Source organism: Pararge aegeria, chromosome 4 (genome assembly GCF_905163445.1).
Source record: "Pararge aegeria chromosome 4, ilParAegt1.1, whole genome shotgun sequence".
Lineage (NCBI taxonomy): Eukaryota > Metazoa > Arthropoda > Insecta > Lepidoptera > Nymphalidae > Pararge > Pararge aegeria.
The window spans coordinates 2,736,062-2,748,418 of NC_053183.1; the positions used below are offsets into that span (position 1 = coordinate 2,736,062).

At 36.0% G+C, this 12,357-nt stretch overlaps 1 protein-coding gene across 3 annotated transcripts in view; it reads left to right on the forward strand.

Annotated features, from left to right (window-relative positions):
- Positions 1–12,357, forward strand: part of LOC120637867 — a 115,827-nt gene that overhangs the window by 86,699 nt on the left and 16,771 nt on the right. For all 3 annotated transcript variants that reach the window (XM_039909909.1, XM_039909911.1, XM_039909910.1), the window contains exons 4-7: positions 3,003–3,144; positions 8,062–8,145; positions 9,248–9,385; positions 10,440–10,582. In XM_039909909.1, the coding sequence (XP_039765843.1) occupies positions 3,010–3,144; positions 8,062–8,145; positions 9,248–9,385; positions 10,440–10,582 (500 nt within the window). In that variant the 5' untranslated portion in view covers positions 3,003–3,009. The remainder of the gene's footprint in view (positions 1–3,002; positions 3,145–8,061; positions 8,146–9,247; positions 9,386–10,439; positions 10,583–12,357) is intronic.

Genomic DNA, 12,357 nt, shown 5'->3' on the forward strand with positions numbered 1-12,357 from the left:
AGAAGACATAAACGTGACATTATAAAAACGTTCTTAGCCGAGTTCAATGCACTACGATATCTCAAAATGCCATTCCTGGCAATCAATTTTGTTTTTAATGTGCCCCACACATTTCGAGATTTGCAAATATTCGAGAGCTTTCGACGCGCTTTTCATCTTAAACTTTATCATTAAAAATCATTATGCTCAGTATCATTTCTTTTTTTTTTAACAAAATTAACGAACATTTCTAAATTATACTGGTTGTCCTTTATTTATTCATTTAGTACCTAAAATTATCAATTAATATTAACAGGACGTGCGTGCCCTTTAGTTTTTTTAAAGCGGTAGCTAGAAACCACGCGACAAAGACTTGCCGCCAAGCGATATAGCGTTCCGGTGCGATGCGTAGAAACCGATGGGTTGTAGCTGGATATTAACAGATTAGACCGCTTCCATCTGAAACTGCATCATCGCTCACCACCAGTTGAGATTGCAGTCAAGGGTTAATTTGTGGTGGAATTAAAAACATAGTTGTCTACAAATTCATATAAAATTGTTATTGAAGTATTGCAGTGCGTCTGGCATGTTTGCCGATGCCGGCGGAGTCCCCGACTTCTACGCTGTGCTTCGTAAAAGAGTTGCGAGTTTCTGGGAAACCGTCGAAAATTCTAATACGGCATACCCTGACAACGTATTTTTTAAACATTGACAAAAAGTGCACCAGATTCCAAACATGAAATAATAAAAAATATTAAATATTGAATTTTAATTGTAATTTAATTTATTCTAAACCTTACTTAATTTATTTATAAACCTTACTTAATAAATATTAAACTTTAATAATAAATAAAGAATTAGAACTCGACAATTGACATTTCGTAAGGATAACCTCGACAAGGACCAACAACGGTACAGCAAGTCGCTCACCTTTACCTGTCACCCACACAAATCAACCGCAGTGATATGAAGTACGGCTCTAATGCCCATTTTCACCAACGACGGACAAGACAATGTCTAAGTAAGTAACGCCTAATCAAAGATATTTTTAGGCGTTTACTTACAGTTTAGCGTTTGGCGTTTAGTTCTAACCTATCGATTTTCACAAGGCAACTAACCCAACTTGTCTATGGTTGGATTAAAATACTATGGTCTAACATTAAACTAATATACCATATACATAGAAACCATTAAAATACTATATCCACAAACGAATAATTTAGTAGTGCTACCACTACTAAATTATTCGTATTATTACACGAGATATGTCACGAGAACCTCTACAGCTTCTCGTGACATATCTCGTGACGGATGCAGGGCCGCAGTTTGTGAATGAATGTGTTCTCTACATGCCCTGAAAAGTGTTTGCTCTGTTTATACGCGTATAACAGTCAATTATAACTATAAAATAAAAATGATGGAAACCATATTACGTCAGTGATGGAAATATAAAAATTTTGTACCTACCTATACAAGATATACATACAATATAATTATTTTCCTGCACACGTCGGCACTAGGTAATGACACTAGTTAAGTCATCTGATTATAACTTATTATTTAAATTACACATCATCATATGTAAATTAATAAGTGCGGAAATACCTCTTTATTTTGCTAGTACCAGACATATTTCATGAGCTTGCAGAACTGTTTGTTTCATTAAGAGGTGTCATTATTAGATTATTTTCAGGGTCCTAGTACGATCGCTTAAGCAGTATTATTACAATTTACAGTAGTGGCATTTTATATAAAAAAAATTAAAATTGTTAGGGCTTCCTTTAGGGCCGACTAGGTCAGATCCTCGGCACAATAAATATACGCACACAGTATGGAAATTTCGAACAAAATTTTAAACGGCACACTCACACTTATGCGCGCACCGACGAGGCCCCGAAGCTATTATCGCAGGATTTTAGTTGGGGTTTTTTTTTATTTCACTACAAGTTAGCCCTTGACTGCAATCTCACCTGATGAAAAGTGAGTCTTAGACTGCATCAGCAGTCTAACATGGAAGCGAGCTAACCTTTTAGGGAGTATGGTAGTCAAATCCCTAATAGGTTTCTACGCGACATCGCAACGGAACACTAAATCGCTTAGAGAGGCCAGAGCCTCCCACCAGACGCAATTTCGACTCGAGCTTTGGGGCCTGGGAACAATTTACTAACTGTTAGAATTAGAAATGTCAAAAAGGATTAACGAATTTTTGAAAAGATTTTATCTTGTTACGCCAAAGAAGTATAACTTCTTACGCACATATGCACACATGTACATAAGTTCACACACGTTTTTTTTTTGTTTATAAATATATATTAATATACTAGCGGACCCGCGCGACTTCGTCAGCGAATGAGTCGACTTAGAAAAAAAGTCGTATGTTGTCGCGGACTGTTTTATAGACCTTTAAAGAAACAAAAATTCGGAAAATTCCGATATTCTTACTACATACTTCTGTCGTTTGGCTGTCCCATATGCCTTGCGACTTGCTGTTATCTGTGAAGCATTATGTCCTTGATCTCCAAAAATATTCATCAGATCTTCATTAAAATTAGACAATACATGCTTGGTAGTACACACTGTCAAATAAAAAAAGAATTATTGAAATCGATGCAAATTTAATGTAGATATGAAGTAAAATTGATAAAAAATTTCAGCCCATTTCCCGGAGAAAACTTATTGTTTATCGGGATAAAAAGTATCCTATATGTTGACCCGGGATACCAGCTATCCCTATACTAAATTTTATTTAAATCCATTAGTTAAATTCAGTAGTTTTCACGTGATGCCCGGACAGACAGACACACAGACAGACAAAAATTAAATAAAAATCTGTTTTGGACTCATACTCATACTCATCGATACTGATCGATTACAAAGCATCCCCCGGTTAAAATTTTCAAAATATAATAAATGTACAGAAATCTTGCAGTTACAGTTTTTTTATAAGTATAGATAATGAAATAAAGATTTAATACATTTACTAGTTAAAATGTAACTTCAATTGAATTTCTTATTGCTTCCAGATCAAAAATGGCGCTCCTATGGTTAATTTTATGCTGCGCACTGCCACTTGCGCACGCGCAGTCCAACTACGGCTCCCAGGCCAACAATATCGAGTACACGGGAGACGACAAGCTTCCAGAACAAACGGTGCTTGATGGCAAGGTTAGTAATAATATATATAATAATATCATTTATTTCAGACTTTTTCATCCTTAGATTGTATATTAGTAACGATTTTTCCTTAACCACTAACTTAGTATTGATAAGTTTAAATAATAAAAAAAATTCTATACTCGCCCGATTGCTGCTTTCACACAGTGGCACACAGGGCAGCCGAATCTGGCAGCAAAGTAATGATTTCAATAAAAAAACAGATCATCCTACCTACGTGTTGTGGGTCTGTACTCTATAACCCTCTCTCCCCAAGGAGTAAAATAAAACAACTGGACCGACTCTAATACTATATTAAGCTTCTCTATAATTCATATTACTTGTTACCTTTAAATGACTCAACTACCAGTTCGGAATGCTGTCTTCGGCAGAGAAGACCACGGGCAAGAAACTCTACCGTTGCTCTTTTATTCAATCAATTAAAACAATACTTATAAACACAAACAACATAGTAATATGTAATAACGCTAGGCCCTTTGATGCACGACATATTTTAAGACAGGTCAAACATAACTTCTATTATCACTTATAATTTTTATATCATTATTAATTTAAATCCGTGCTAACTTTTCTTTCCCGCCCATCTATCTTGTCAAACTCGCGTGACCCGCCATATATCCTGTACTTTTTTTTGATAGTCTTCTAAAAGCCATTATTCTATTTTCAGTACACTATGAATGAGTATACAAACTATGGTTTGTTGATATATTTCATATAATCATCGGGTTTATTATAGATAAAGTGCTGTAATTCCCTATTTCCTAACACACGCATATTATAAAAGAGAAAAGCCAAGAAATTCAAATATTTGTAATTTGATATCGTCGTGTAAGAAACGGTGATAGCCTAGTGGGAAGGCTTCGGCATTTTGTTGAGACAGAGTTCGAGCGACTTTTCGGAGTTTTTTGCGTTTTAATTTAGCCAATTTTGTGGAGACAGAGTTCGGGCGACTTTTCGGAGTTACGTGCATTTTAATTCAGGCAATTTAAATATCACTTGCTTTAAACGGTAAAGGAAAACATCCTTACAAAACCTGCATGTCTGAGAGTTCTCCATAATGTTCTCAACGGAGTGCGGACCCTAGCAATCCGCATTTGGCCAGCGTGGTAGACTATGTCCTAAACTTTTCTCTTTCATAGAGGAGACCAGTGCCCTGTGAGCCGTAATGGGTTGATGAAGATGATGATCTAAAATATTTTCGCGCTTACATTGCAAACTCCAGAACATTGAACAGTGCAGTGATGACCTACGGCTCCGAAACATGGTCGCTAACTATGGGCCTCATAAGAAGGCTCAGAGTCACTCAGCGGGCGATGGAGAGAGCTATGCAAGAGTATCTCTACGTGATAAAATCAGAAATGTGGAGATCCGTAGAGTTACCGACATAGCTCAACGAGTCGCGAAGCTGAAGTGGCAATGGGCGGGGCACATAGTTCGGAGGAGAGATGAGCCCCGCACTGGTAAACGCAGCGTTGGTTGACCCCCGACGAGCTGGACGGACGACATTAGGCGCGTCGCAGGTAGCCGCTGGATTCAAGCGGCACAAAACTGTGGAATTTGGAACTCCCTAAAAAAGACCTATGTCCAGCAGTGGACGTCTATCGGTTGATGTGTTGATGATTGCAAACTCCAGATAAATCTTACAAGATGGATTAAATTATGTACTACGGAATTGTATGTAATATAATCGCTCTTGTATCTACATCGCAGCCGTGCGAAACCGGGACGCGTCGCATGTATGACATTTTCTCACGACCGTTGCGGTATTGTGATGTAATGATGGAATAAAATGTAATAATTCACGCATTAAAAAAAGCTGTAACAATGAAAAAGTGAAATTCCTCTCTTTAATAAACATGCAATAAACAATACCGACAACATTCTAAAAATTAATTGGCTTACTCGCACGTTGCCGCCAAACGTTGGCTCTCGTGTTTTTGTGAAATACCCATTAGGTTTTAATGGCAACTGGGCTCTAAGTCCGTAATTACAATTGTTGATTCTCAGTCGCAAAAATAACTTAAACATCACTAAATTATTTTATAATTTCCGTTCGTACACTATAACTCGCTTGTATCGTAATTCGTAGGTGTTTTTCCAATTTATATTTTCTTTCGCTCGATTACAGTATTTTATTAATAATAAAACTTTTGTAAAACACATTTTTTCTGTCACTAGCGTGTATCTTAATTCGTAGGTGTCTTTCGAATTTATTTTTTCTTTCTCTCGATTACAGAATTTTAATAATAATAAAACTTTTGTTAAATATATTTTTTTCTGTTTATTGGAGTAATTTTACAATTTAACAATCATTGTTTTATCTTGTGCGGATCGGATTGCTTCCAAGAAACCTTGTCATTAAGAAATTCATACACATTGACTGTAGGTATAGTTTGCGTGCTTGACTTTATGTACAAAGTCAAACACGCGATTAAACTTTTTTTTATTCCATTGGCTTGAGTTTTCACTTCTGTCATCAGTCCTTATGACTTGAAATTGTTGAATAATTAGTTGACGTTTTAAAATTCAAAAAATTTAAATTTTTATAATTATAATTATAAATTATATCGAAGAATTTGTTTTTTTAAGCGCCAATTACTTTCAGTAACTATAATAAATAAATAATGTTAGAGCGTTTTTTTTAACGAATTATTTGCGCAGTAACGATAATGACTAGGAATGTTACAGTTTACCAGAGTGGTAATTATGAGCTGCAACATAGTATTCACAATGTTTACAGCGCATTGTGGTGGATGTTCCAACGAGCTGATGGGGACGGCTATTATAGATAAAATCCTTATAGGGCACTGCGCGGTCACATTCCACGATACGACACGATTTTGGCAATAAAAATCTTCTTATTCGTGAAGAAGTGTAACATTTACCTTAACGCATTTTGACGATCTCCCAGGCGCAGTGGTGAGCGCTGTGGTTACATAAGTGAGAGGTCCTAGGTTCAATCCCCGGAAGGGGCAACTTGGGAATTTATAATTTCAGAATTTTATCTGGTCTGCCGACAACGACGCGCTGCCAAGCGATTCAGCAATCCGGTAAGATGTCGCGAAACTGATTATGAGTATGAGTTTAATATAACATTTTAGCCCGCTACCATCTGACGTCACAATAACTAAGTATACTTAAATTTAAAAAAAAACACCGACGCTGTCAAGTATTCAAAGATGCCTGATAAACGTCCGACTGCTTATGAATTATGATGTAATTACTTAGATTAAATATTTTATTGGCCGGGCGAGACCAATGAGGATTCATTTGACCAAGCATATCAGACCAAGCAGCTATACCTTTTCCAAAATTTTAGAGCGATTGATTAATAATAGATTGATAAAATACGGTGTCAGTGATTCAACCAAACATAGTAAGTACTAAGCTATGATTTCTGTCAGTATTTAATAATCGTGTGAATAAATGATTTAGTAATAATAATTTATTATAATTTTAATAATAATAAAACTTTTGTTAAATATATTTTTTTCTGTTTATTTATAGTCTCTGGAGCCCTGACCACCGGTTGCTTGGGCATTCAAAAGCCCCGCAAGCGGAGGGTGGAAATTTTTTTTTTTTTTTTTTATAAATTTTTAATAGTGTTTTTTAATTTAATCTTAAGCATTGTTAATAATTAAAAAAAAAAAGAAATATAATAAATGATAGATATAAATTTATTATTATTATTATTGGTTATTATTGGTAATATTAGTTACACGGTTGTCCATACATTGTCGTAGTTAAATGGAAACGCGTAAACGATGGTCGCTGCCGAAGGCCAATAATTAGCTGCATAGATTTATGGTGAAGGCAGCGCACCAACTTGATATAGAATACGTTTTAAACATTTTTGGGCTCCGAGGTACAAAAGTGCAACTTCGATTTATAACTCTTGGCTTTACGGTGATTCATATCTAAAAATACATCGAAAGATATGATTCAATAAGGTAAATGTCGTAGTGATTTCGTAGGTGCGGCCACACGCGTTAGGTACGTGTTTATAATGCCAATTTTCTAACAAGAGACGGGCACTCGGATTTACCTCTAATGCTCTTAGCATTATACCATCGCAAGCTGGTTAAAAACACTTACTTACGAGGAAGACAGATTAATTATTATGGCAAGTATGTTTACAACATACTAGTATATTTTTCTTTTTATTTTTTCTATATGTTATATAGATATATATATATATATATATGTATTATTATGTATATGTATACATAATAATATATATTAATTTCCCTACTTCAATGTATATATCTACTTGTCTTATTATAGTATAAATTATTAAATAATAAAAATTAAAAAAATGTGTGACAAAGGAGCTGTCTGAGTATAGCTGCATACTAAAGCGCGCAGCACTGGTTTTCAGCCAGGCCCATTATTTTCGTCGTCACTGAATCCTCGCGACTAAACAATAACAAAATAATCATAAAAAGGACAATAACATAGAATATAATATATAAAGAAACAAAAGATATTTTTACATTAACACAAGCTTGTTTACCCCTGAAGGACATCGTCAAATACAAAATCAAAAAAAATGAAATTAATAAACATGAAAAACTAAAATCAAAAATTTTATGAAATGTGAGTGTCTTTAGTGTGCATAAAGGAAAAATTATATAAAAGTACTAAAAGGTGTGAACAGTAATAATTTGATATTTTTTATTTACTAGTGGTCCTTGAGATTTTTTGTACAATAATTTGAAGTATTTTTTAAGTCTATTGTTTTTGGACACTGCATGAAATAATAGCTGAATGAGGGTTCCGTGTTTATGTACTATTGTAATTGTACGTCACTTCAAGAGTGTGTTTCAATTGTAATAATGGAATAGAATATCGGGCCCCTCATATATATTATCGAAAGAAAATATTTAACCGTATACTTTCTTTTCGCAGGTGACACAATTGGACGACCTGAGCCCAGTTATCTTCTTGAACAGAACCAGAGCGACGTTGAATTGTGCTGCTGGATCTATGCAGGTAAATTATAACCCATCTTTGCACACTGACGACTTCCCTGGCGCAACGCTGAGCGCTGTGAATTTCAGCAGGAGGACCCAGGTCCCATTCCCGTTTGGAGCAACTTGGGAATTTAGAATTTCTGAATTTTCCCTGCTCTGTTGGGAGGCTTTGGCCGTGGCTAGTTACTACCCTACCGACAAAGACGTGCCGGTAAGCGATTTAGGGGTATGACTACCATACTCCCTAACAGGTTAGCCCGCTACCATCTTAGACTGCATCATCACTTCCCACCTGGTGATTGCAGGGCTAACTTGTAGAGGAATAAAAAAAACAGGAATTTTCACGCCACATTGAGTGTCTATATAGCATCCGTCCTTCTTATTAACCTTTACTCTTTGCTGAAGTTTATAAATAAATAAATAACAATACTACGGCTATACGCACATCGCTATCTAGCCGCAAAGTAAGCGTAGCTTGTGTTATGAGTTCGAATCCCAGCACGTACCTATAACTTAGTAATGTGCGTTTTAAGCAATTAAATCAATATCACTTGCTTCAACGATGAAGGAAAAAATCACGAAGAAACCTGCATGTCCGAGAAACTCCATAATGTTCTCAAAGGTGTGTGGAATCCACCAATCCGCACTGGGCCAGCGTTGTGGACTACGGCTTTAACTTATTATTAAAATCAAGCTTAATTTGCTATACTCCGCGAAAAGCAGGAGAATCTGTGTGGTGTAATTTATAACATCTCCTGAGGATGCTCCAGTTTCGGAGCGAAACATGCGAAGAGGGTATATTGCCGAAGATCTGTTTTGTGTGGAGTATAAGGATTGAGGAAATTATAAATTACACCACACAGATTCTTCTGCTTTTCGCGGAGTATAGCAAAATAAGCTTGATTTTGATAATATATCATGGATTTCCGCAAAGTAACGCCTGCTTCTATCCAATACGGCTTTAATCCCTTCTCATTATGGGAGGAGAACCGTACCCTGGAGTGAGCTATTAATGGGTTGATATGATGAAGATGATGAAAATTTATAACCGTAAAGTCAAAGTCTCAAGTACTAAAAAATATATTAAGTTGTATTATAAAACATGTTGTTTAAATTGCCAGATCGAGCTGAAGTTTCACGAGAAGTTCTACGGTATTGCGTACGCGGATTTCGATCGCCATTCGGCGTGCCAGGTGTCTGGCAAGGGAGCTACCTCCTACAAACTGGAACTGCCGCTAAAAGGATGTGGTACCAAACAGGTATAGATATATAACACAGTGGCGTGCATAGAGTAGTAGTATCCTGTACGAGTTTTAAAAACTTAAGGATAATAATTGTAATAGTTATAAAAAGCCTACCATAGTCTATAAGTATTTATAACTCGTATGTGATGGAGATTTTCTTCATCTTGTATCATCTGCATACCAAGTGCACGCCACTGATCTAACACCAATCTTGTTTATGTCAAAAAAGTTTGGAACGAGCAAACGTAGAATGAATGTCCTGAACACACTCCTTGAAAATAAGGTTGAAATATCTTGAACTATTAATAAATAATCTATGTAGTATATAATATACTAAATGTGCACTGCGGCTTCGCCCGCATAATTTTAGGAGATAGCGTACTGCTACATAGTCTACACCTATGGTATATGAGATTTTTAGTTCTTTTCACAAACATTTTTTAAACTTATGTAATTTTTTTTTCAATGAATAGTATACTATATTATTTCTAATACCTCCAAGAATATGTATAAAAGGTTTCATGAAGATCGGTTCAGTAGTTTTCTCGTGAAAGAGTAACAAACAAACTTACATTCACATTTATAATATTAGTAGGGATGTCTCGTCCATATTTCTGGTTAAATGACTATCTAGTTTATAAGATTTACTTCTTGGCTATCTTACTACTAGATTCAAGTACCGAGAAAGATAAGCCAACGCAAGTTGGGGTCAGAATCCAGGTTGTCACTTGTATCCTCCTCTTCAAGTTGGAGTCAGAATCCAGATAGTCACTTTTATCCTCCTCTTCACGTTGGATTCAGAATCCAGGTGGTCACTTGTATCCTCCTCTTTCCGCGGATGTCGTACGAGGCGACCAAGGAAATATAACGGAAAATGGGCAGCAGCGTCCTCTATGCTACCCATCTACTGTGATCTCCAATCCGTCTGCCCAGCTAGGTAATTAAGGGTCAACCTTCGCGTTGGGAGAGGCCCTTAAAAGCAGTGGATTGTAATAGGCTTTTGACGATGAAGTGGCGATCCTATAGGAGAAATTCCTTGCAAAGGCAACATTGTTTTTCATATTCCCAGGACCCTCTCCGTGTTTTCACGAACAACATTGTGGTTCGGTTCCATCCCGGCCTGGAGATGGATGGAGACGAGGTCATCACGATCGTGTGCCGATATCCGCCACCCAAAGTTGTCGCTGCGCCGAACCCATATTTGAATCCAGTGTAAGTTATATTGTTTAATAATAATAATCAATTTACTACTACAATACACCCATCTTTGCCACCTAGCGCTAAAGTAAGCGTAGATTATGTTCAGTGGCGTGCATAGAGGGTATGCACAGGATATGCAGATGATGTTAAATGAAGACAATCTCTTGTACCTTTTACATCATCTGCATACCCTGTGCATACCCACTATGCACGCCACTGCTTATGTTATGGGTGATGAATATTTTTTATAAGTAATATACATGAATACTTTAACTTATAATATACAAATTAACACCAACATTGGCACAGTGGGCAGCAACCTTGCTTTCTGAGTCCAAGGCCGTGGGTTCGATTCCAACAACAGGAAAATGTTGTTGTGATTAATATGAATGTTTTTCAGTGTCTGGGTGTTTATCTGTATATTATAACTATTTATGTATATCATAAAAATATTCATCACTCGTCTTAGTACCGACCTATAACGCAAGCTACGCTTACATTGGGATTAGATGGCGATGTGTGTATTGTCATAGTATATTAATATGTTTATTTATTTTAAGATGAGTGATGAATATTTTTATAAGTAATATACATAAATACCTTAACTTACAATATACAGATTGACACCAACACAGACACAAATTGGTCACAGTGGGCAGCGACCGTGCTTTCTGAGTCCAAGGCCGTGGGTAAAAATAATAAATCGAATAATTCTTACGGAAGAGTACGATAGTAGTTGATAGTACTAGAGTAGCCTTGAAAACCATAGATATTCTTTTTCTTTTATGCATAAGTGCTCATTATCGTATTAAGCATATTGTTTAAAGCCCATATCTGATTTGTTCACGCTATTTCATTATCATTATTTTGTTCGGAACATCCTCCGGAGCGCTGAGCCGTAAAATTACGTACAAATGCGAAAAACACTTTGTTATTGTTGCAGACTCATGTACCATTTAGGTTTTTGTTAATTTTCTGTGTTCTTTCAATCATTTTGATTTATTTTTGTACAGCAATGTATCTTGTAATAGTTAAGATGTTTTGGTTTTTTCATTTAAGATATGGTTCCTTAAACAAAGTTATAGGTACGTAGCTTAGCTAGGTGATCAAAGGATTTTAGTTTAAATCTCGTAACCTTGTTTGTTTGAGTAATATAAAAAGATATTCCGACGTTTTAACTTATGTTGTACCTACCTACTCTATAAAATGTAGGTATAAAAGTAGCTATATCCCAGGACGCACCTCTAACTTTTCTAAGTTATGTGCGTTTTAAGTAATTAAAAATATCACTTGCTTCGACGGTGAAGGAAAACATCGTGAGGAAATCTGCATGCCGGAGAGTTCTACATAATGTTCTCAAAGGTATGTGAAGTCCACCAATACGCCCTGGGTACTAGGTGATCAAATGATTTTAGTTTTAATCTCGAAACCTTGTTTTTTTGAGTAATATAAAAAGAAATTCTGACGTTTTAACTTATGTTGTACGTACGGCCTACCTACTCTATAAAATGTAGGTATAAAAGTAGCGCTGTCCTTTATACAATAACAAGCTTGTTGTTCGCGTTATTTTATTTTTTCTCAAACTGTATGGAGTCCACCAATCCGCACTGGGCCAGCGTGGTAGACTACGGCCTTAACTCCTTCTCAATTGTGGGACGAGATCTGTGCCCTGTAGTGGGCCAGCAATGGGTTGATATGATGATAGTAACCACGATTCATTAAATGTGTTTTAACACATTGTATAAACACATATATAACATATTGTATATATGTATAACACATTGTAT